The sequence below is a fragment of the Mastacembelus armatus genome, chromosome 1 (genome assembly GCF_900324485.2).
Source record: "Mastacembelus armatus chromosome 1, fMasArm1.2, whole genome shotgun sequence".
In the NCBI taxonomy this organism is placed as follows: Eukaryota; Metazoa; Chordata; class Actinopteri; order Synbranchiformes; family Mastacembelidae; genus Mastacembelus; species Mastacembelus armatus.
Genome location: NC_046633.1, coordinates 20,027,437 through 20,052,460, shown reverse-complemented (window position 1 = coordinate 20,052,460; position 25,024 = coordinate 20,027,437). Strand labels below are relative to the sequence as shown.

Genomic DNA, 25,024 nt, shown 5'->3' with positions numbered 1-25,024 from the left:
GCGCACAAAAAAAGGCACACACGCGTTGCGCGCTCTCGAGTGCAGAACGCGCAACAAGCGGACCAGCGGATGGAGAGCGAGAGCTAGAGCGCCACAAGAAGAAGAGAGGAGGACGGATCCAAGGCGAGGCCAGGAGCGGAAAACCTTGTCTCTTCTGGTTGTGAAGCTGTTGTATTTTCGTTTTTTATCTCGGCGTCATTTTGTAACACGACTCTTCCCTTTTTTAACAGAGCTGAATTTATAAATCCCCATATCCGTCCTGATGTGCTGCTGCGCCTCATCACGATTCTTCAAGGATATGCAAAGCGGTTGTTATCACATCGACGTTATTTTCCATTAAATGCGAGGATGTAATTGAACGATATCGGAACTGTATGATCAACAATGGCAATTGTGCTTGATGAGCTGTAGAAATCGACGGGGGGAGACACAGCGGCCAGGGTTCGTGCTTTAAATTGCGCTTAATTGATTTCGTGTGTGATCCTGAATTTTCCTCCCCTCGTTCGTCGGAGCCGTAGGGCCTATAGCCCGCAACATCTCTGGGCATGAAACCCGTGGGAATTATGATACCAACGTGACGCGCAGTCACACAGCACAGCGGGGAAGACATCGAGCCTCGACAGGACACGGAGGGAGGGTGTGAGGTCCAGCGGAGCAGAGCCCTACACAGTACACTGATCACAGGAGGAGGACGCCCAGTTGTTGTTGGACATATCGCGCTAATGACTGCCGTATAGTCCCGCAGGTATCGCCCACCACTATTTCCCTATTGAATATTTGATTTTTTTTTCATGCATCGAGCAGAGCGGCGCGGGAGAAAGGGAGCAGAGTACAGTGGGTGAGGGCGCGGAGAGACGGGATGCGGGAGACGCAGTGAGCGAGGAGGTGGAGGAGGGAAATTGGAGGATTGACGGTAAGATATGGATATAGGCTATGAGGATGCACCCCGCCCCTCATCTCTCTCTCTCTCTCTCTCTCTCTCTCTCTCTTACATTCTCTCTCTTCGCACGCACCCCGTACATACATGATCAATGCCTGAGCAGACAGCAGAGATGCCCTGCTCCTTTGCTGCTGCTGCTGTTGCTGCCGCTGTCAAGTGCCATTTGATCACTGAGGGACAGGGATCCGATGTGCTGCTGTGCTGGGCCTCATACTGCTGGCTGCCATTAAAGCTGGGTCTGTAGTAAAGGAGTGTGAGCAATGAGTGCTGTGAAATATTCATGGCAGGGAGAAACTGGCTTAATGACTCTAGGTGTCCCAAGCTGGCCCTACAGATGGGTCTGTCACGGGTGGGATGCATTCTGTTCATTATCATACACCTTGATAGCAGTGTCTGTGGTACGCTGCAGTGAAAAGTGGTGTAAACATACACACACAAAGACTTTCAATGCGAGGTTTGGTCTAAATCTTTCTAGGTTTCTTTGCTGATTCACCACAGATGGGAACATGAGGAGAAAGGAGACAGCAAGAGAAGGCAGCGCAGGCTGAGAGAGTCCATTATCAATATTTTAGAGAGGAGAAGAGAGGACTGGGTCAGTGGAGGAGGCCAGAACAGGAGGCAGGAGTCACTGTGAGGATGAGACAGAGGAGAAAGGAGGCGATGGATAGAGGAGAAAGAAGCAGCTCTGTGCCTGACAGGACCCCTGCTCCTCTGTCAGCCTGAATTTATGACACATCTGTAACCTTGAGTGTGTGTATGTGTGTGAAGGTACTGGTTGTGTAGTATTATTTCATTTGTGTCATAGTAGAAGCAGATAGAAGATTTTGTCTCAAAAGATGAAACTGATTTGAATTGATTTATATGAAGAATAAGTGGAAATGCCCGTGAACAGATTTTAATAAGGTGACTCATCTTGTTTGTGTGTGTGGCCACGCTGTGCGTGTTAGATGGAAAATAGAAAAAAGGTAAGAAGGTTTCTAGGGCTCATTTACATTAACCGTGAGGCAAAAAAAGCAAAGTGATTTGCTTAAACCAACCTGGCACACACACACACACACACACACAATTAGGATGGATTTTCTGTCATTTGACTTGTAAACTGCACCATATTTGTCTGTTTTCTGTTTGGACCACCTCAACCAGGTTCCTATCATGTCTGTTTGCATCAGTCAGACACAATGAGTCAGTTCTCGTGCTGCGAGCCCTTATGCAAGGCCCGTGTAAAGCTAGGAGCCGATACATCAGTGTGGTATCAATGTCCTGATATAAGACTGGACATTATTTAATTTATTATAATCTTACAGGGCCGTACCCAATGATTATTTTTTATTATCAATTCGTCTGACATGTATTTTAATCACTGCTTGTGTTTTTTTTTTTTTTTTTGGACAGGAATGAAAAAGCAAACCTGATCACATTTGACAAACTGAAACAGTGACATGTAATTCATGACACTCAGGGCAAAATATTTGGCATTTTTGCTTTAAAAATAAGTGAAAAAAATTAGCAAAAAGCAAATCACCTGTGTAATTTTGTTGTATAGCTGCATCGCCTTGGCCTATTTGATTATTACGTCTAAATTGTCCATGTTTTCCTTCTTGCCTGTAAATGTCTCTGAAAGCAAAAATAGCCATATGTTCACATGAAATGAATACATATAGATTGATAACATAATATGAACATAAAATATTGTTGTATTTGATTATGTTATCCAGTGAGTGTGAGTAGGGCTGGTCAATACGACCCCAAAAAAATTCAGATTTTTTTTTTTTTTTTAGCTTTGAGGCTAAAGCTGAGGCTGAGCTTTGATATTAAAAATGCAGCAAAAGTAAAATATGAATTTTATTAAGACTTTGTGTTTAAGATAGTCGAGCAGGACTGTTGTGATTTAAGACATCTAATGTTGCAGCCATATTAGCAGGTTAATGCATGTTACATTCTGACTGATGATTAACTTTTTGTACATGGTTAAAAAAAAAATTTTACATTTCATGTAATAAATGTAATTAATACAACTAATGTGATATATTTCCCAATCATAGGTGTGGGCGATAAAAATGTTTCCCTTACTATCAATCCTTATCATAATTATTCTTATCATTTTTTAAAGCAATACCTCATTCTGAGAACTTACTTAAAATGCCATTAATGAATCACTGGCCAGGAACATCTGTGACAGAAGATGAATTCCTCTCATATATTGTCGTATAATGATACCCAAACCCACTGTCCAGATTTAGCATGTTCTGTCTTCCTGCAAACAAACCCACTGAAAGCACTCAGCCCCGCTCTGTCACACCTCAGTCAGTGAACGCAGCGGAAGCAGAAACAATTTTCGCAACCATGACATTTTGTCACATTCCTGTTAGGGTGACATGTTGAAACAGCTCACATCATAGTAGCAGGTTATGGCGACACACGTGCCATATTTAGTGCAAAGGAGCACGAAAGAACTTACAGTACAGCGGAGTGTGTCCTCTCAGTGAGACTTATCTGATGAAGAATTATATTTTAACCAAAACTATATTAGTATGTGATATGTCAAAGTACAAGATTACATCAAATTCAGAAGGCTGTAAACTGTAAAAACATATTCAGGTTGTTAAAATCAAGAAAAAGGTGAAAGTTTCTCAGCTTGCGCTCAAAGTGTAGGATTATGAAGGCATTTAAAATGCTGTAAGACTAGGAGAGGTACACATACACACCCTTCCAACACACATTCAGGCGGCATACTATTCATGCAACACTACAACCGTGGATGTGTCATTTATTAAACAATTGAAATCCATTAGGTATAATTACCTTAACATATTTTGTTCCCAAGTCTCCCTACATTTACATATTCTAGGAACTACAACATAGTTTTGACATTTAATGCGGCATGCTTCATTATGAAGCCAAAGAACAGTGTCCTGTAAGGGTTTATCACAGTGCTCTATTTTAAAACACTGAATCACATTTGTTTAAATTTGTTTCCACTAACACAATACTTATGCCCATACATGCATACCTGTATGTATGTTTATATGGCTCAGGAGTTTCAGTCAGAATCATGTGAACTGTGGCAAACACTGTTACAGGAGCTAGAAAATTCATCGCCTCATGATGTGCAAAAGTTGATTTTAGCAAAATCTTAAATTAACTTCAATAAATAAATCATTTTCAGTGGTTAGTCAGTTAGATTTCTGCTGCTTTTATGGGTCCAGGTTGGGTAAATTTAATGATATATCATTAGAGATTGTTCTTAGATACTGTTGAAAAGAAGTGTACTGCAGTTTATAGTCCAAGCTGTGATTATGACTGAGAAAATTTGAAATTCAGCTTTATCCAACTCTGCACTTCACATGGTCTGCACAAGCATGAATAGCTCACACAGGCCAAAGCCCGACGTTCAGTGTAATTAGACCAATTTTATAATTATGGTGTTATATTGTCAGTGCACAGAATTATAACCCTCAGCCAGCCACCTTTGTAATTGTCATGATGGCTTGAACAATCACAAGGTGTGAAAGAGGGAATCTTTCCCATCTCCAACCATCCAGACCATAATGGTCTGGATGCAACAAAGGCCTCTCATTAGTCACACCTCACTCAAACATTAATAAGAGATTGCTTCACAGCCAGCCAGCCAGAAGAGGCACTACAGAGACAAACTCTTTCAATGTAGATTTTAGTGAATGACGTCTGTTTTAAGACAAGCTTTAAAACTTTCCCCTGTGTGTGTACTAACCTTAGATACAGCCAAACCAGATTTCAGCGATTCTGCTTCAAAGTGTCCATAATCAAGTAAAAACAAAACAGCAATAAATGAGCAAATACTCCCATCAAATCCTGGAGAATCTCAAACAGTGAGAAAGTGCTTATAGTGCACTAAATATCGATGTGTTTTTAACCCAGAGAGCATGTGCTGAGGGCAGGATTACAGTCTTGACAAATATGTGAGCAAAGTTATCAAAGTTTAATCAACCCTCCTGCAGTTTTTAGAAGACACTCAATTCTTTGGCTGATAGGAAATCAAATTATTTCTTGTGGAAAACCTTCTCACAATCCAGCTGCCTTTTTATTCCATTTAGTCATTTAGCAGAAGACTATATGTATGTAACTGATGGCTAAAACCTTCAAAAACACAGGAGACAGCTTTGAAAATGCCTTTCAAAATATGGTCTAGATGTCCAGTTTCAGGCTGCAATTTCCTCACATTTTCTTTTGCCCTGTAAACCTGCCTGTAAACCCTAATGGACTGTCTAACATGCAGCTCAGGTCTTAATGCTCTGAACTTGGCCCAGAGCATCACTTGTGTTTCCTGCCTGCAGCAAACAAATGATTGACAGAGGGCGACACCTCCATTCCCCAGAGGCTCATGTTGACCAGACAAACATACAGGCTCTAAAACCCTGTAAGTGGCTTTGACTGCAGCATGTAGGCCTCAGTCCTCTGGGAGCTGTAGAGGTCAATGGTCTGAAATGGGCTCACAGTCACAGAGAGCACTGTAGTGTTTTAAAATCCTTTCTTAGTCCTTAAGTGTGATCATTAGAGTCAAGAGAATTCCTAATACTGTTGCTATTAAAAAGTATTTCAGCCAATGAAGCCTTGGGTCCGCTGTACTGTCACAAATCTAGTCTCTCTGCAATACTCTCATCAGTTGATTGCTTACTCTCTCTCTCTCCATCACACACACTCACACACACATTCATTCTTCCATCAGGAACATAACACTACAAAGCTGTTTTGCCACTGTGTGTTTCATACCAACCCTCGGGCACTGATAGCTCTCTGACCGACAGAGTGGGAGGTTAGTCTCTCTGCCAAGCCCCCCCCCCCCCCCCCCCCCCCCGTTGATTTTATGGCCTCCACCTCTAACAGTGTGAATCTTTGTACTGTGATTTCACATCTGTTTGAATGATTTCCAACAGGCTAACTTTATTGGCTTTCAGGTATCATTTGCTTACCACAGCAGTGACTGTCATTTTGGCTTTGTGTTGATCACTTATATTTTTCAGGGGCCAAACCACATGGGAATTGTTTGGCAGACTCCTGTTTGACATCCCTGCCACTTAGGGATGAATGTCATAATCATTTTATCTGTTAACAATTTTGATATTATTGAATTACTCGTGTTGTCTATGAAATGTCAGAAAATGGTGAAAATGCCCATTACAGGTTCTCAGACTTTAAAATAAATATTTTCAAGTTACGGTGATATACAAGCCAACAAACATTTGCCAATTTTGTTCATAAATTAATGAGCTCCCTAAAACTCACTAGCAACTGTCAACACAAACTCATGCTGTGAAGCCAAATAGTGTTATAAGTTTTAAATTCTAATAGAGGGTCCAGTGCTCCCCTGGATGCCAAGTAATTGTGGTATATACAGTGTGTATAAAATAATGGGCACAACATCTGGAATATTGACATTTGATTGAACGGTGAAGCAATAGTGTTGCTGCTGAATCACTTTTAAGACTCTCACACATTCACAATGCGTGCATCATTTAGGATGTTACACATATATTAAATGCACTTTTTTGCATACTACTGCTACTGTATTTGTGCTTGGTTGTAATTATATACATTAATGCCTGTGTGTGTCATTTATTCCACTCCAGATCCACTGATTACACACTCTAAGATGCTACTACGTCTGCAAATAGGCCGGCCGGTGGCCCGGGGCCCGATTCTGGTTAGACGCAGGGAGCATGGTGCTGCAAACAGGGGGGAGTGGGTGTGTGGCTTTGTCAAGGCCCATCAGTGTCCGTGCTCTACTTACTCTGCATCAACACTTAAGGGTGTGTGTGTGTGTGTGTGTGTATATGTATGACACAGAGAGAGAGAGATTTGGGGGTTTCAAGCAAAAGAACATGCTGCCATAAGGGTTTTGGATGAGATGAGGCACTGTATGTGTATGTGTGTGTTTGTGTGTGTGTGTGTGAGAGAGAGAGAGAGAGAGAGAGAGAGAAACAGAAAGCTTCTCACTCTGCTGAGTCTTTTGTGTGCCATGTTAGTATGTACATGTGCATGTATCATGGTGATCTTGGGACCTTTTTTACAGGCTTGTTGGTTCAGTGGATCTAAAAAAGGCTGAGGTCTTCCCCTTCCATTTCCTCTCGCTCTCTCTCTCTTGCCTTGTGTGTGTGTGTGTGTTTGCTGGGTCCGTTTTAAGCAACAGTCTTTGAATGCACATTGTACATTCGTTGAGGAGTGACCTAAATCCGTCTGCCATCATTAGCTAACAAGAAGACAGAGATAAAAAGCAAGTCACAAAAAAAAAACACGCGCAAGTTCACATATGTATATGTACACACCCACAAGCGCCTGGACACACACACACACACACAACAACACCATCATGCCATTCACTTTGTACACACTGCAGCTGCAGACTAGAATAGAAAGTAGGGAAAATATAACTGCAATGCTGTGTATGCAGCAGTTCAGCCTCCATCCTCCCTTCTGTCTGGGGCCAAAAGTTCAGTCTGTATAATGGAGTCATATTACTGCTGTTCTCCTGTAGCTCGTCCGCCTAGGCCCCTTATGTTCCCTCATAAGCTTCCACAGCACAGCATCGTCCTGTGATCACCTGCGCCTCCAGTCAGCCGTTTGCCTCATCACCCCTGAAGAGATCGTCTCCACAGCATCATTTATTTAGGTTGACTGAAAAGTGGCCTAAGCTGAGCTCAGCCTTCTGCGTGTGTGTGTGTGTGTGTGTGTGCAAAGCTACAAAGATTAAGACTTGTTTGTGGGTCAGTGACCACTGTTGCTCCTGGCTAATTACGGACTTAAAACATGTACTCACGTGTGTGTTTTCATTCGGTAACACACAGATACACACACCCAGCATCTCCTCACTCTCTGTCTTTCACTCAGACTGTGCTGTGCTATCACCATGGTAACAGCAGCACTGATCGCTCAATTCCTGTTCTTATTTCTCTCTCTCCTCTCTGTTATTCTGTCCTCCTCCCACCCTGCCGTTGTTTCTCACTTGTTCTCTTTCATTGTCAGTGTGTTATTGACCATCCAACAAACACACACACACACTCACACACTGATATGCACACATAGCACAGTGTGCCGTCCTTCACTCTCAGTCTTGCACTGTTTCCTCCCCAGGCTCTGCTAACGTGGTTGGTGGTGTGACGTGCTAAATCTTCCTGGTCAGCATGGCTGTGTCACTGTGGTTCCTGGGGCTGGGTGTGCTCATTCTGGCTCACGTTTGCCCTTCCAGCCAAGGTAAGCGTCACAGTGCGCAGATGTCTTGAAAGAGGTGTTGATCCTGGCACAGAGTTCAGCAGGATGAATCACAAAAACGGAAGAGAAAAGAATAGATTATGCCAGTGCTACACACATTTGTGTGACTCAAACATAAAAGTGCAACTTAGCAAAGACATCAGGTGAAGTTTATCATTTGATGTGTGAAGCTTGCCAAAGGGTGTGTTTAAGGGATCGCTGTAGCTCCTGGTTAACAACTAGTCAGTCATTCAGCGGTACAGACAGTTACAGTACATCAGGAGCATACTGATTGCACCAACGTGTTCGCTTAAGATGCAGGTTTAATCCTATTACAGCAAACTTTACATGGCACTGATGTGAACAGCAGGATTAAGGCAACAGTAATGTGATTTTCTCCAATAACCCCGGTTTACATGTACTTGTAAGGCAGTCTGGTGAGTTATTTACTCACTGATATGAGGCATAGTACACCTTTAGATAATACATATACAGTCTTATACTGGTCAGTTTGTGTTTACTGAGCACCTGAGAGTCAGCGGTGTAAGCTTTATCCTCCCCACTGAAGATATTGTGATACACCCACGCATCACATCACATAGGTGTCGCAGTGGAGGTGCAATGTTATTTATGTCAACAATCACACTCTGTTTGCATCTGGGAATCCTTCCAGTGCAAGCGGCTACAGATTAAATGAAAGCACATGAGGTACTCACGGCGCCACATTGTGTGTGTGTGTGTGTATGTGAACTCTCTAACACTTACTTTAAATGCAGGTATGGGCATGATTTGATTAAGGCAAACACAGAAAGATACATATTTATAATTGGGGAAATAAAAATGTTCTTCATTAAAATGTCTTTTACTCTTTTACCTTACTTCCTACCTCCACCTTCATGTGCAGCTATGTCCCGGGCCGCCATGCCGTTCGGTCTGTTGCGCAGAGAACTGGCATGTGAGGGTTATCCCATAGAGCTGCGCTGCCCAGGAAGTGACGTGGTTATGGTGGAGACAGCCAACTATGGACGCACCGATGACAAGATCTGTGATGCAGACCCTTTCCAGATGGAGAACACACAGTGTTACCTCCCTGATGCATTAAAGATTATGGCCCAGAGGTGTGTATGTGCTAGGTCACACGGTTTGCTGACTGTGTACTGTGATTGTGTACAAGCTTAAAGTATACAGCAAAGATGTGAGTTTTTTGTCATTCACATGTTATCTTGGTATGTGTGAGTGTTTTCAGGCAGTCAATGAGAGCATCTGTGGTTTCATACAGGCAGAATGTGTACACTGTACAACATACATGTGGTTTAATGTCAGAGGAAACGTTAGACAAAGTCTAAGTCAGTGTTTGTATTCCCAGTGATGTGTACGTGCAAGTGCAATAATCGCTCCAGCTGGGTCTGAGTGCCTGGCTGCACCATTAGCTGTGTATTCAGCAGTGTTTTCCTAGAAGAACTGATCAATATTCACAGACAAGGAGAGGGAGAGTAGACAAATGGAGTGTCCTTTGCTTCTCCTTTCCTGTCTGTTAATCACTCTCCCTCCCTTCTTTCTTTCCTCACTCAATCATCCCTTTCACTGATCCATCCGTCCGTCCATCCATCCATCCATCCATCCATCCAACCATCCATCCTGCTGTCCTCCAGGTGTAACAACAGGACTCAGTGTGTGGTGGTTGCAGGGGTTGACGTCTTCCCAGACCCCTGTCCTGGTACATACAAGTACCTGGAGATCCAGTATGAATGTGTCCCTTACAGTGAGTATGCATAAATATATATATATATTTAAATACTGTATATTTATAAAAACACACTCATAAACACACACATATACACATGCAAATATGATTACAATAATAAGATGTGCATGTGCACTAAAACACACAAATTTAACCTATTTTTGTCATGCTACATTTTTAGGTTTAAGGTGTTTCGGTTTGTTTTTGTGACCTTTGAAGTCGACTGTTTGCCAGAGAGATTGGTGGATAGAAACTTTTTTTTTTTCTCAGGGAGTGTGCGTATGTGTGTATGTTTGTGAAATATAAAAAGAAAGTTGAAAACTGTAGGAAATTTGCATACTGTATACATACTGTGTGTGTGTTTGTGTATATGCGAGAGAGTGTGTATGCACTTGCGCGTGCATGCGTGTGTGTTTTCTTTTTCAGATTCACACCACAGGAGTTGCTCTCTTTTCTCCACAGGGGCCTGATTGAGGAAAGGAGAGATCGGGGGAGGTGGAGGGAGGGAAAGGGGAGGATGTGGCAGGAGGGGAGGAGAGGAGGGAAGGGGAGTATGCTGGGTCTCTTTTGTGCTTCTTCTTTCTTTTACGTGAACTATAATGTTTGTGGTGAGAATGAGTTCCAAAGTCTTTATCTGTGCAAATCTTTCTTTTTTCTTTCTCCCGTTCTCTTGCTTTCTTTCTCTTTCCTTTCTATCTTGCTTGCTTTCTTGCTTCTCTTTACTTCCCTTCTTTCACCCTTTGACTTCTCTTTCTTTCTCTCCCTCTTTTTTTTCCTATGCTTGAGTAGAAGTGGACCAAAAAGGTAAAGACAATATATTGTAGCATCTTGATCTCTCCTTACCCCCAAACTCCCTCTTCTCTCTCCTTCTCTTACTCTCTCCTACCATTTTTCTCTCTTCCTCCTGCCCTAGGACGTTGTTTCGTAGTCATGCTGGATGTTGCCCCTTTTTTCATTTCCTATTCAGTTCTCCCCCGCGCCCCCCATTTTATCCATCTCTCTTGTATGGAAACCCTTCCTTTTATCCAATTTTATCCAGGTTCTGCACCTAGTCTCTCTTTTTCTTTCCTCGTTCTTTCTCTCTCCGGTTTCTTCCCCTCTTCTTCCTCTCTTGCTCCTGATCGATCTCTCTGTCTCTTGTTTCTCTCCCTCGGTTTCTCTGTGCACACAAACACAACTGCTCACATAAACATAAACATTCTCTTATTTTACTCTTCCTCTGCTCTATTTTTCCACACACAAGCAACCCAGTCTTTTTTGTTTCTTTGTTTCTTTTTTTCACTCTTCCTTCCTTCTTGTCCAGTCATCCTCCTCATGCTTATTTCCCCTTTTCTTCCCTTATAGGAAGAGCCCCTTATTTATCTTCATAGGAAAAATAAGACCAAATGTGTGTGATTGTATATTCGTCTGGATGTGTGCTTACCAAGCACTGCTTATGTGTGTGAGTGTGCGTGCATGCCTATTTGCATGCCAGTGTGAGACTGTACAGTATACATATGTGTCCATACAGTTATTGACATGTGGGTGGACCAATTGTTGTGCTCGGCGTAAACTAACCTGCCCTCTCATTCACTTCAAGGCAAAATTTAGCCCCGCCTTCTGCGTCCCTGATTCTACCTCACACTCTTTTTCACTCTTTTTGCACTAACCCACGCACACACACACACACACACACACACGCAATCACACACACACGCAATCACACACAAAACACATGAATACACTCACATACCTTTCATTGCAGTGTCCCTGTTGTATCACTCACCACACACACACCAAAGGTGTGTGATTTTCAACACTTTTACGTCTCTTCTGTTGCTTGCCTCTCGAGATCTACACTGGTGTCTTAAATCCTTCTCTCTTCTTTTCTCTTCATTCTTTTTTCTTAATCTCGCTGCATCTACTGCATCTAATTCAATCCATTTTTCATGTATCGATCCATTTTCTCCCCACACCTTGCCTCCACTACCTTTCCACTCTTTTCTTACTTCTCTGCTCCTTCCCTCTCTGCCTCTTTCTCACATCCTGCTATCTACCCCTCCTAACTCCCGTCTTCCAGTTTTCGTGTGTCCGGGCTCACTGCTCAGCATCCAGCCGGCCTCCTCGCTCCTGGAGGCAGAGCATCAGTCGGGAGCATGGTGTAAGGACCCGCTGCAGGCAGGTGACAGGCTGTACGTCATGCCATGGACCCCATATAGGACAGAGGTGCTGTATGAGTATGCTTCCTGGGATGACTACCGACAGAACAGAGTCACCACCACATATAAGTGAGTAATGTGAATAGCTGTGAAAATATTGATTAATTGAGTGGTTGCTCTTAGGTGTCAAACAAAACAATCCAATTTGTTTGTTATTTGAGCTCCAGAAAATTGGGAGTGGCATTTTTGTTGTTATTGTTTTTTTTGGTTTTTAAACAATTAGCTTGTCAGTCATACATAAGAATATTTCTTTATATTCAAGCCTTGGCCACTAACACCATCAAGTTCAATCAATTCACAGTGGAAATCCACCTCTATTATAGACACTTATTTTCTAAATAAGGGACTCAAACTCTTAAAAACATGTTTTCAAATGCTTAATATATCTTTCTAACATTGTATTTTGACACTATTAATGGCTCATATTTATCCTGCTATAGCCATTAAATATGTTTACATGCATAATTTACATGGTGTAGCTTCAAATGCCATGCACAGCCATAACGGATTCTCTATGCAAATACCTGCTCACATCATATTTCGAGCCTGTAGTGACCAATAAATAGCTCATTTCTAATTGGACTCGTATTTTTAAAAGTTCTGTAGCATCCACCAGTGGCCACTAATAATATGAACTGCATGCCAAAAACCTAAAGGCACATATCCCCTACAGTGCATGTTTTCTGTCATTGGCTGTGCTAGGTTGCCTAGCCGCGTGGACGGTACAGGCTTTGTGGTGTATGATGGTGCAGTATTTTACAACAAAGAGCGCACACGAAACATAGTTAAGTATGACCTACGGACACGAATCAAGAGCGGTGAGGCAGTGGTGGTCAATGCCAACTACCACGATACCTCGCCTTACCGTTGGGGAGGGAAGTCGGACATCGATCTGGCAGTGGATGAGAATGGCCTTTGGGTGATCTACTCCACTGAAGCCAATAATGGACGCATTGTCGTCAGCCAGGTAGGAAATGATATCAGGCTCTTGATTTGAAAGAGGAAAAAAAGAGGAGTTTTCACGTCTTCTCATGTCTTTCCTGTTTTGCAGGTGAACCCCTACACATTGCGCTTCGAGGGTACATGGGCCACTGGCTTTGACAAACGAGGGGCGAGCAACGCCTTTATGGCCTGTGGTGTACTGTATGCTGTTCGCTCCGTCTTCCAAGATGATGAAGGGCAGGCAGACGGCCGGGTGGGCAGCGACATGGTGGTTTACGCTTACGACACCAGCCGTGGACAAGAGCTGCCTGTTCAGATACCGTTCCCCAACCCTTACCAGTACATCTCTTCCATAGACTACAACCCAAGAGACAACCAGCTGTATGTGTGGAATAACTACTATGTGCTGAGATACCCCCTACAGTTTACACCACCACCACCCACTAAAGGTTTGGGGAACTTGTGCTCCTGTGTATTTGGACACATGTGATGAATCCAGAGATTCAACAGTGTTTTTGCCCCTTCAGGTCCCCTTTCCTCTTTGATGACGACTGTCCGATCCTACACAGCTACTGTTGCCCTGACCCCAGTGCGGCCTTCAGCTTCTCATCCAATTGGTGTCATCAATAGAGGGCCCTTTGACCAGCGGCCTATCACAGCCATGGTCCCTCTGACCCCACGCCCTCCTTTGCGTGTGCCCCTGGCTCCTGGGGGCCCCGGTCAGGTGGGTGGATGTGAGGGCCGGGTGGCACGAGGGGTGCAATGGCCACCCACCCTGAAGGGAGAGACAGTGGAAAGGCCCTGCCCTAAAGGGTCACTGGGTAGGTGTGGCACATCTGTGTGTTTGGTTGTGCATGTGTGTGTGTGGCGGAGGGTGGCGGGGGGGACTTGCATGTGTGTGTCTGTATCTCGTTTCCCTTTGAAATGTAGTCAGGTGTCCCCTCTTTGAACTTGCCTTCAGATGAGAGAGAAGGAGAAAGAGAGCGGTCATAGTGTTTAGAGAAGCCAGGTTTGTTTGCTCGTCCTCTCGCTGTGCAGCTGTCTTTCTCAGCCCAGGCTCCCTCTGTGGACAAACTGTTATGCAGCATGGGTGTAGTACAAATGGGATGATTACATTAGAGAATTATCTAATTTTAAATCATGTTTATCTTAAAACAGATGGGTTGTTGTCGGTGTTGTAGTTAGTTGTTGGTGCTTACACTTAATTCGCAGAGCTGGGATGTAAAAGATGATGTAGTCCGGTTTTTCATTGCAGATTTTTTAAACAAACTAGGAATGTAATTTTGGTCTTTCATGCATAAAGCACTCAATTTCACCGACGAACACTTATCACCCTACTGCTTCTCTGCCTTAGTCCCTGTTAACTCATGGTTTTTACATTTACTGTTCAGTCTCACCATTCTCATAAACCTAATTTCCAGCAGCTGCAAGCATGATTTGTGACTAGCTCATAAAGACTGTTAAACAAAGTAAGTAAGCTAAAGCTAATGAGAGAGCAACTGTTAGAGACCACAATAAGGATAAAGGGAGAGTGGATATTGGACTTAAATTCATGAGGTGGTCAGGAATATAGGACCTACATGTAAGTGTAGAAGTTGCATGGAAGAAGCAGAAAAACCACCTCAGATTGTGTAAAACATGAGGTGTCCTTTCTCTTTCTAACAGTCTGTGTCACTCCGTCTGTCTCTGCAGGTATAGCCTCCTATCAGTGCATGTCGTCTCCAGTGGGATGGAGCTCCAGAGGGCCTAACCTTTCCAACTGTACCTCTCCCTGGGTTAGCCAAATTGCACAGAAGGTTAGTCATACACTCGCTCACACACACACACACACACATACTGTGAAAACGCCCTAAAGCCAGTCAGCAAGCAGTTCTCTCTTAAATGTCAAAATATTTGACATTATAAACACCCACACCTCATTCTAGATTAAGAGTGGGGAGAATGCAGCCAACATCGCCGGTGAGTTGGTCAACCTGACCCGGGGCCGGATCTATGCCGGTGATGTCAGCATGTCTGTCAAGCTCATTGAACAGCTGTTGGACATACTGGACTCCCAGCTTCAGGCCTTGAGACCAGCCAATAAAGAGTCAGCAGCACGCAATTACAACAAGGTAAATTGTTGCTGTTGTCAGTGAGGATGTGTAGTTGACCTTTCCTGGAAATTAAAGCTTAAATGTCAGTGATGATGATTCTAACAATAGATGATTAATGGATTTTTTCATTTCAGCTGCAGAAGAGGGAGCGCACATGCAGAGCATATGTTCAGGTAAAATAAATAGATAGACAGACAGACAGACAGGTAAATACCACTTCACTGCAATGCATTTAATATGAATGAAATATTCCCTTTCCCTTTCAGGCAGTTGTTCAGGTAGTTGATAACCTATTGGGTCCTGAGGCTCTGGTGTCCTGGGCTGATATGAGCAGTGTTGACCAGTCACGTTCAGCATCATTGCTGTTAGACGCAGTAGAAAAAGGAGCATTTCTATTGGCTAACAACCTTTACGAAGGCCGTTTCAGTGACAGAGCTCCAAATGTTGGCAAGTGGTCTATCTGTTTTTACCTGTTTTGCTTTATATACAGAATATTGTAGAAACTACAAACTCACCCAGTTGTTTGTGCATGTGTCTTCCTGTGTGTGCCCAGATCTGGAGGTGTATGTATTAAATACAGAGGCGGACATACAGGACCTGACTTTCCCTCACTCCTACGACAGTGACAGCATCTTGCAGATATCAGCTACAGCTCTTCAACAATACAGCAACAATGGTCTGTGGCACACTAAAGACAAAATAAAATTAGTCAACATTTTCCACATGTAGAGCCAATCGCAGTACACAGCATATAGACCTTATAGTTAGTAACAGCACCAGCAATAGTTTGTGGAAGTAATACTATTTATTCTCCAAATGCCAAAATTCAAAACATAAAATCTGCCTTAACACCTCCTCTTGAATGTAGAGATTTTTGTCCCCATGGGGGACATTTACTATATCTACCTTCTTTCTGCAGGCCAGGTGAAGCTTGTCCTTTCGCTCTATAAAAACCTGGGCTCCTTCCTGACCACCCAGAACTCAACTTTGCGGCTTGGACTTGGGCTGGGCCAGAGCTCAGAGCTCAGAAGGAAGAGCCTGGTGGTCAACTCTCATGTAATTTCTGCCTCTGTGCACAGAGGATCCAACAGAGTGTACCTGTCCGAGCCGGTGATCTTCACTCTCAGACACCTGCAGGTCTACTGAGGAAATTGTTTACCTCAAAGTTAACATTTAGATGAAGCAAATCCCTAAACTATCAGTATCAGTGAGCATCCTAAAAAAGCACTAATACATGTATGTTTTATTCTCTGCAGCTGGAGAACCACTTCGGCCCTAACTGCTCTTTCTGGAACGCATCTGGTGTTTCTGGGAATGGCAGGTGGTCTACACAGGGCTGCCGCCTGTTACATACCAACAACACACACACGACCTGTGCCTGCAACCACCTGTCCAGCTATGCTGTCCTCATGACATACCAGCAGCCTGCTGTGAGTAATACACACCACCAAAACAGTATGGTCAACAGTGTTTAGTTCACCGCAGACAGACAGAAGGCTGGATTTATGTTACCCCTCTCTTACCACTGAAAACAACTGTGCAAAAGATTATTATTTGAATGCATATTTCATTTGTCATAAGAACAAGAGTATGAAAGGGATGTGTTACACATTACTGCTTTGGGTTTCAGTACCTTTTTAAACCCATCCAAGATCACCAAAGGTTTTCTGACTCCACCCTTGTGCCCTCCTTTTCTGCGGCACAGTTGGACTTCTCCCCCACCGTGCTCTCCAACACACTGTTTAAAATCAAGTGCAGAGGGGGTGATAATTGTGGGCTGTAGCTGTGAGAGTGACAGAGAGAGTGATAAATGCTGCAGGATATTTCATCTGTCATGAAATTGAATGAAGCATTTCTCTGTAAGCTGTTCTCTCTGTTGGGTGTGATTTTATTCATTCAAATATATGTTATGTAACGCACAACCAGATGCAAAGATGCATGAGCACTTCAAGTGCAATACATCCATACATGCTTACAAACCTGCACCAACACAAGAACACATATAAAAATATCCTCTAATCTGTTTGCACTTTTTTCCCTGCCTGCTTTTCCTCATCAGTTTGGGGCCGGTGTAGAAGAGCTTCTAGTCTATGTGGTTTCCTGGGTAGGCATCTCTGTAGCACTGGTGTGTTTGGCCACCTGCCTCTCCACCCTGTGCTGCCAGGGGGCGCCCTGGCACACAGACCACAGCACCATCCACTGCAACCTGTGGGCCAACCTGCTCATCACGGAATTGCTCTTCCTTGCTGGTGCCAGCAAGACCCAATACACAGTGAGAGCTTAGATACTGGACTAATATAACACAGAGCACGCAATAGTAGTTAGTGTTGGTTAGTAATCATTTTAAAATGACTAACAATTCTCTTTCTTTTTCCATATTTTTCAGGTGGTGTGCTCTATCATTGCTGGCCTGCTGCACTTCTCGCTGCTCTCAGTGTTCTGTTGGTTGTGTCTGGAGGGGGTGGAACTGTACCTGCTGCAGCGGGAGGTATTTGAGGGGCGTAACTCAAGGAGGAAGTATTTCTACCTGTGTGGCTACTCTATTCCTGGGCTGGTGGTGGCTGTGTCCGCAGCCATAGATTTCAGAGGCTATGGCTCAAAAACCGCGTAAGCTGAATAATGTGTGTGTGTGTGTGTGTGCGTGTGTGTGCACATGGTTTTGGATGGAGACAGTCACTTTCCACTGGTTGTATGTTCTTTTTCTGGAGGTGCTTATTTTCATGTAAATGCCTGTATGTTTCTATGTGTGTGTAGATGCTGGCTACGCACTGACAATTACTTCATCTGGAGTTTTCTTGGGCCTGTTGCTGTCATCATAACAGTGAGTTTCCCTGCTGAAATACCAATATCAGCCTTTTCACGTATTTCATATTTAATCACCAACATGGTATAACACCATGTTCAGTCATGATTAATGAATAAGTATTAAACTTGGTTTGATATTTCTCCTTTTTGACCTCAGCTGAACCTGGTTGTCTTGGTGATGACCTTACACAGGATGCACAGCACTGCTGCTTTAAAGCCAGACTCCAGTCGCCATGACAACCTGAGGTAGTATGGCGTCTCATTGTGTTTTATTAGCTTGGGCTCTATTTATTCAATCATTAGAAAAGATAGTAAGATAGTAAGTTTATTTAATCCTAATAGCCTTCATAGTTTATGCTACTTAGAAGCCCCAAAACTGGTGAAACCAAATGTAAAAAAATGAAAGAAAATTAAGTATTTGAAGATGTCAGTCTATTTAGAGAGTTACATGAATTATTTAAATGTCATTCTTGCTGGCAAGGGAGCTGATGTGAATGACAAAAAACAGATCTAATACAGGCTTTCATCTGTCTTAGTAAAGCTACAGTGTTCAGTTAATAGCAGCATTTTAGAAGCTTTCAACTCCCACAATCACAGAAAACACAGAATCAAATGCACTGCAGGTTGCTGCAGTATATAGGCTCTGCATCCTTTTGAGTAAATGTCATACCTTAGCAATGAAATATAAATCAGAAAATAGGAAAGAACTGCATTCAACAAGGAACTAAGGTAGAGCTAAGGTACATATTATTGATATACAGCAAGTTTATAAAGGGTTTGCAGACCCACATCTGTCAAATTCTCATCTATTGTATTTTTCAGTAATAAATGCAAAAGACTGGGCCTTCAGCTCTATTTTTGTCTGGTTTAGCTGTCTTGTGAAATAAAAGACCCAGTTGAATCTTCTCCATTTAAACACAAGGGATCTGAAATATAATTAAAAGATCTCTCTCAGGTAGGAGAACTCTTGTTGAACTTGCTAAATGTGATAAATCTGGTGTTTACAGGGCGTGGGCTGTGGGCTCTCTGACGCTGCTCTTCCTGCAGAGTGTCACCTGGTCATCAGGTCTGATGTTCCTGTCTTCTCCATCGCTTCTCCTGGCTTACCTCTTCTCCTCCCTCAACACAGCCCAGGGCCTCCTCATCACCATACTGCACTGCAGCCTCGCCAGGAAGGTTAGTAGGTGGTCATTATGTGACTACATGTGCCCGTCTGCCAACATTCATGGCTAAACTAATATGTTACATGTTTGAATATTGTGTATAGGGTCAGAAAGACTATGGCCGATGCCTGCGTTTCTCGCAGTGCTGTGCAACTTCCTCCTCTAGTTCTCCGGACTCGGTGAAGGGTGCTGCACTGCGGTCCAACAGCCGCTACACCAGCAGCCAGAGTCGGAGAGCCACTGCTAACAGACAGGTAGAGTACAGTACAACGTATTTCACTGGCTCAGCTCTCTCTCTCTTTCTTCCTCCATTTTGATTTTGTATGCAATATTTCTGTTCCAGAGTCGTATCAGGCGGATGTGGAATGACACTGTTCGCAGACAGACTGAATCGTCTTTCATTGCTGCAGACGTTAACAATACTCCTACTCTTAACCGAGGTCAAGAACATTTTTGTTTGTCTCTTAAATCTCAGTATTGTTTCCTCTGTGGGTCACAAGTGTAACATTTCTTTTCTCCCTCTCCATCCTCAGCTGCTCTGGGGAACCATTTCCTTACCAATCCAGTGCTGCAGACTCATGCTGGGGCCTCTCCATATGACACAATGCTGGCACAGGGATACAGTCAACCCTTCACGTCCACAGGTATGTCTCATTATAACCTTCTACAGTACCTCCTCTGCACATCTGCTCCTGCTCTTCCCAACTCAACTTACACTCCTTTTTGAAGTGGGTGTCTTTGCCTGTCTCCATCTCTTAAAGCACACTGAAAAATGCCTGTTAGGCCACTTAGCTGTGCTGTAACTGTCACTGAAAAAATGTTGATGACTCATGATGAGTGTAACTTGCAGCAGCAAAGTAAGAAATACTCATTCAAGCAAAAAATATCCTGAAAGTATCTCCAGTTTCTTGTGTAAGTGCATGATTTCTCAAAAGTTTTAACAATTTTCCATTACTTTTTTGTCTCTACATTTTTGTGTTTTCTTTCTTAAATGTCACTTGATGAATTCCAGTTTTAGAGGACAATATAAACATCAATTGTAAAAGTTGTAAAAATCCAATAATAACATATCAACAGATTTAAAATTTTTCACCTAACATAATGGATCCTTTACATCAGCACTGCACAGAGACCTCTCTATTACTGTATGTTTCTGTTACTGTAAGTTGTAAATGTCATGAATTAAAAGCTGTTTTTTTTTTTTGTTTTATTCCAGTGTGTGGTTGTGATCTGAGTTTTTCAGTTTAAATTGTTTGTCTTTTAAATGTTATCTGACACTTTCCTTCTCTGTCTCTCTGTCGTAACGTGGACCAGTAGGAACCTTCAGAAACAAGCAGAGTATGAGCTCTTCCTTATTGTGCTCACTCGAATCATTGAGCGCCACTTCCTCCTATGATTCAATTAATATTTGCACACAGTAACTCCTCATAGACCATGATGGCATAATACACATCTCCTCCATGTGGCTACATATCAAACATTTCAACAAATGACACTATTAATACCTAAATCTTCTTGGTAAAATATTACTTTAGTAGGCATAGGAACCTTTCTGTCCTCATTCATTCATACGTTCACTCATTCATCTCTTCATGTAAATCATTTATGGTTTCCCTGTCTTTCTGTAATCGGCCTCCTCCGGTTTCTCCTAACAGAGGGTGTGTCACAGAGCCAGGAGTCCAGAGGCTTGGACAGTGTTTGTCTAAATGGAGGCTACACCCCCAACACCTTCACTCTGCATGGTCTGGGGACTACGCCTGGATCCAGGGCTGGTGTGGTGGGTAGCAGTGACCTTCTGAGGGAGGGAGCAGTTGGGATAGGAAGTGATGACATCTCACCAGCACTCCTCACTCCCCATGAGCCCACAGATCTGGGCAGTAGTGCTGGAATGCGACGTAACCTGTCTGACGCAGCAGCACTGGAGAAGATGATCATCTCGGAGCTGGTGCAGAGCAACCTGAGACCCTCAGTCCCAATGCCTGTTCCCCCTGAGCGCTATGGAAGCCTGGCAAGGCCTCACCACCACGACAGAGCAGCGCTCACTCACACTGCCACTTTAACCCGACATCCACAGCCACCCCAAGAGGGCTGGGCTGCCACCATGCAGCCAAATGCACGCCACAACGCACAAGAGGGTTGGGCGCATACGAAGCACCACACACAAGATGCTGAGACACATTCTTCCACACGTGGACAGGATCACACCACGACACCTGGCTGGTCACACTCACATGTTACTGGAGATTCTGAGTCCCGTGACCTGCTGAAAGATGGGGATAGGGCACAGCTTCAAGGTACTCTCAGTCGCCGTGGATTCCAGGACAGGCAGCCAGCCTGCCCCCCTGAAGTTCAGGCACGGCCCTACTCCACCCTCAGCCGCACACCCGGTACTCTGTCCCGCCACCGCAGCACAGTGGAGTCAGGCGGAGGGACAGACAGAGACAGAGAGAGAGACAGGGAGAGAGACCGGGATCGTTACCGGGACAGGCCTCTCCCTCCTCCTCCCCCACCTCCCCCACAGGAGTCTGAGCCGCTGTACAAGGCTCTGGAAGAACCACTGCTGATGAAACAGCGAGAGGCAGGCGTAGAGGCATGGAGAGGTGGCCAGGACAGAGACAGAGAGAAGGATGAGACATTTCTCTTAAAAAGAGATGGAATAATAGATGAATGGAGGGGAGGAGCTGAGAGAGGGAGGGATGAGCCTTTCGCCTCTCAGAAGAGAGATGGAGAGATGGATGATTGGAGAGGTGGCATGGAGAGAGGGAGGGAAGAGCCTCACCTGCTGGAGAAGAGAGATGGAAGAATGGAGGTGTGGCGAGGAGGAGAGGAAACAGAGCAGGAAGAGACTTTCATAACTCAAAAGAAAGATTTCGGGATTGATGGATGGAGAGGCAGGATGGAGCGGGAGAAGGAAGAATCCTTGTTTTTAAAAGACAGAGAAGGAAGGAGAGGCGTCATTGAACGAGAGAATGAGAAACAGGAGAGATCACTGGATATATGGAGAGGAGGGATGGATTTAGACAGGGAAGAATCTTTTCTGTTTGAGAGCAAGGATGTCGGTCTAGACGGGAGGAAAAGAGGGAAAGACAGAGGATCTCTTCGGTATCATGGAGAACGAGAGGATTCTGACAGCTTCACTCTCCCTTTGACTCCTGATCTTGACCTTGACCCTGACTCCTCACCACTCTATGTCCGAGATTCAAACCCCTCCCCACTCTACCCCCTAGACCGACGTTCACCTCCACTCAGCATCTTCCCCCGAAGCTCTCCCCCGACAAATATCTTCGCACCACGAGACACTAACTCACCTCCAAACAATCTCTACTCCCGCCACTCACCCCAGGTGTACAGCCGAAGCAGCTCTCCTCCTCGCTTCTACACCCGCACCTCGCCTCCAACCCTCTCATACCCCGACAGCAGCCCCGAGGGTTCAGAAGAGGTCAGCCCCAGTGGCCAGTCCCAGCGACCCACACTGGAGCTGCCCTACAGTCTGGGGCGACCCCCATTGGGCCCGAGGCCCAACCACCTGCAGACCTTCTACCAGCCGCCCCCGGCATCCAATGGAGAGTCAGTATACACAGCAGAGTCTGCCTCCGAGGGAGATGATGGACAGATGCAGCGGGTGACGAGCCTGTGACTAGGGCGGTGGTGATTGGGGGATAGAAACTAGGGAGGAGGAGGAAGGTGGTGATAACAAGAACAACAAGAACAACAACTAATGACACTCAAACTGATAAAAATGATGATTCTGATTTTAAACAGGATGATGACAATGATGATGATGATAAAGATGGTAATGATAATGGAAGTGATGCCTCCTCCCTGCTTCTATCTCCTGATCACCACGAGACTCCCCCTTTCCATCTTTTGTTACTTTTCTATGACTGTGATCCATTCTAACTCTTTTCCTCTTCCACTCTCTCTCCTCTCGTTCCTGAAACCCTGCTGTGTCTTCCCGTCTCATCGGTGCTTATCCTTATTGGCCCATTGTCTAGATTTCTATTGGTTCATTGGCTGGGTGTTGCCCCTCCCTGTAGCAAGCGAACAGTGTGTCAAAGAAGCACTTGTGTGTTGCCAAAAAATCCTTTCAAAGACCATGTGCATGACTTTATAGTGGCTTAACAAGGCTACATACTGTAGGAGGAAAACGCAGAAGTGTGTGCGAGCGTAAGCGCAAGTGTGTACGTAGCTTGATGAGCATGCGTGTGTTTAAGGGTGTGTTGTGTGAGAGCGTGTGTGCGAGGGTGTGTGTGTGTGTGTGTATATAAATCATCCTTGTATAATAAATGTATCACAGTGAAGCATTTTACCAATATTGACTGGAGGGCCTCTTACACACGTCCTCCTACTGATTTTGAACTCTTGACCAATTCCATTTCACATCAAGACCAAAACCTCTGCCCTCCTTCCTTCCACCTGCCACTAACTGTTGGTGATGGGACTCGTTGCCATGGAGTTTATCATAGCAACCGAACTCTTGACTCCGGAGCCAGAGATCATATAAAACCTCAGAACTTTTCGCAAACCCCTGAGATCCTTGTACATATCGACCTGAAGTGTTCTGATTGTCTTGTATTGCTATTGAAGTTCAAGTAAACATGTGAAATAAACATTTCTGTCTTTCTGTTTGTGTGGATGCACAGAGGGACGGACAGTGTCAGAGAAACTACATGTGTGTACAATAGAAAATGATGGGGAAGAGATTCTGGTGAGGGGTATAATTGAGAGAAAAACTAAGCTACTAGAATAAAAAGAAAAAACAGTATTGAAAATAACTGCTTACTCATACTTGAGGTAATTGTAATTACATTTCAGACAGATAGATAGGGAGACACTTTATTGATCCCCATGATATGCTGTGGTGACCCCTAACGGGAGCAGTCGAAAGAAAGAAAAAAATCACCTCTTTTGATGGAAGAGGGTAATTCAGTCTAGATTTATTGGGGATCTAAATAGGTAAACAGTGCATTTATTGAATTATTAGAGTTAATTAACCATTGGAATGAAATGATGAAATGAAAAATGTAAATTAAAGGTAATACATGTAATTATAGCTATTTGGCTTTTTAGTCAAAGTCAATATTTATATATTAAAAATGGGCTAAATCCCTACTTGAAACATGGAAGGTGTCATTGTGAGCACAGAGAATAATGACTTTCCAGTAGCCCAGGGCTCTATGCAGCTGCCACGTGCATTTTTAGTGAAAAGCTCTGATCAACCTATTCATGCTCCCTGCAGACATACAATATAAAGTTAATGAAGACCAAAACAGAGCTATGAATTGTGAATACTGGACATGCATTCATCAGGTGATCAGAAACTCAAATGCTTATGTGGTTAATGTAGAAATAATAAATAATATAATAAATAAATGCAGATATGTTCACCATATTAATTTTACAAGGTGATAATACATCAATGTCATGTTACAAGCTTGTTGTATGAAGTATGTTATGAAGTTCAGTCCAATAATCATCCATCCATCCATCCATCATCTATACCCACCTTATTCCTCAACCAGGGTCCCAGGGATCTGCTGGAGCCTATACCAGCTCTCTTTGGGTGAAAGGCAGGGGTCCACTCTGGACAGGTCACCAGTCCATCACAGGGCCACATAGAGACCAACAACCTCACACACTCACACTCACTCCTATGGGCAATTTAGAGTCACCAATCAACCTGACATACATGTTTTTGGACTGTGGGAGGAAACCAGAGTACCTGGAGAAAACCCACACAAGCACAGGGAGAACATGCAAACTCCACACAGAAAGGCCCCTGCTGGGATGCGAACCCGGGACCTTCTTGCTGTGAGGCAACAGTGCTAACTCAACAACCATGCTGCCTACAGTGATCATCTTAAAATATTATTCAATAACATCATTTTTTTATTTTTAAAATGATTATGCAGTGT

At 43.8% G+C, this 25,024-nt stretch overlaps 1 protein-coding gene across 4 annotated transcripts; it reads left to right on the top strand.

Annotated features, from left to right (window-relative positions):
- Positions 1-36: 36 nt before the first annotated feature.
- LOC113128012 (adhesion G protein-coupled receptor L1) lies at positions 37-23,733 on the top strand. 4 transcript variants are annotated; one of them, XM_026303024.1, is made up of 26 exons: positions 37-441; positions 805-913; positions 8,048-8,167; positions 9,069-9,282; positions 9,817-9,926; positions 10,698-10,712; positions 11,968-12,175; positions 12,809-13,073; positions 13,158-13,497; positions 13,576-13,869; positions 14,741-14,844; positions 14,974-15,159; positions 15,276-15,314; positions 15,408-15,588; positions 15,695-15,817; positions 16,061-16,278; positions 16,398-16,571; positions 17,201-17,413; positions 17,528-17,748; positions 17,896-17,962; positions 18,104-18,192; positions 18,954-19,122; positions 19,214-19,363; positions 19,453-19,549; positions 19,643-19,753; positions 20,765-23,733. In XM_026303024.1, the coding sequence occupies exons 3-26, from the start codon at positions 8,098-8,100 to the stop codon at positions 22,744-22,746; spliced, it is 5,640 nt and encodes a 1,879-aa protein (XP_026158809.1). In that variant the 5' UTR covers positions 37-441; positions 805-913; positions 8,048-8,097; the 3' UTR covers positions 22,747-23,733. The 4 variants fall into 4 exon arrangements, with proteins under 4 accessions (XP_026158809.1, XP_026158808.1, XP_026158812.1 ...); XM_026303023.1 differs by having other exon boundaries at positions 37-913; XM_026303026.1 differs by lacking the exons at positions 37-441; positions 805-913 and adding an exon at positions 6,660-6,726.
- Positions 23,734-25,024: the final 1,291 nt, after the last annotated feature.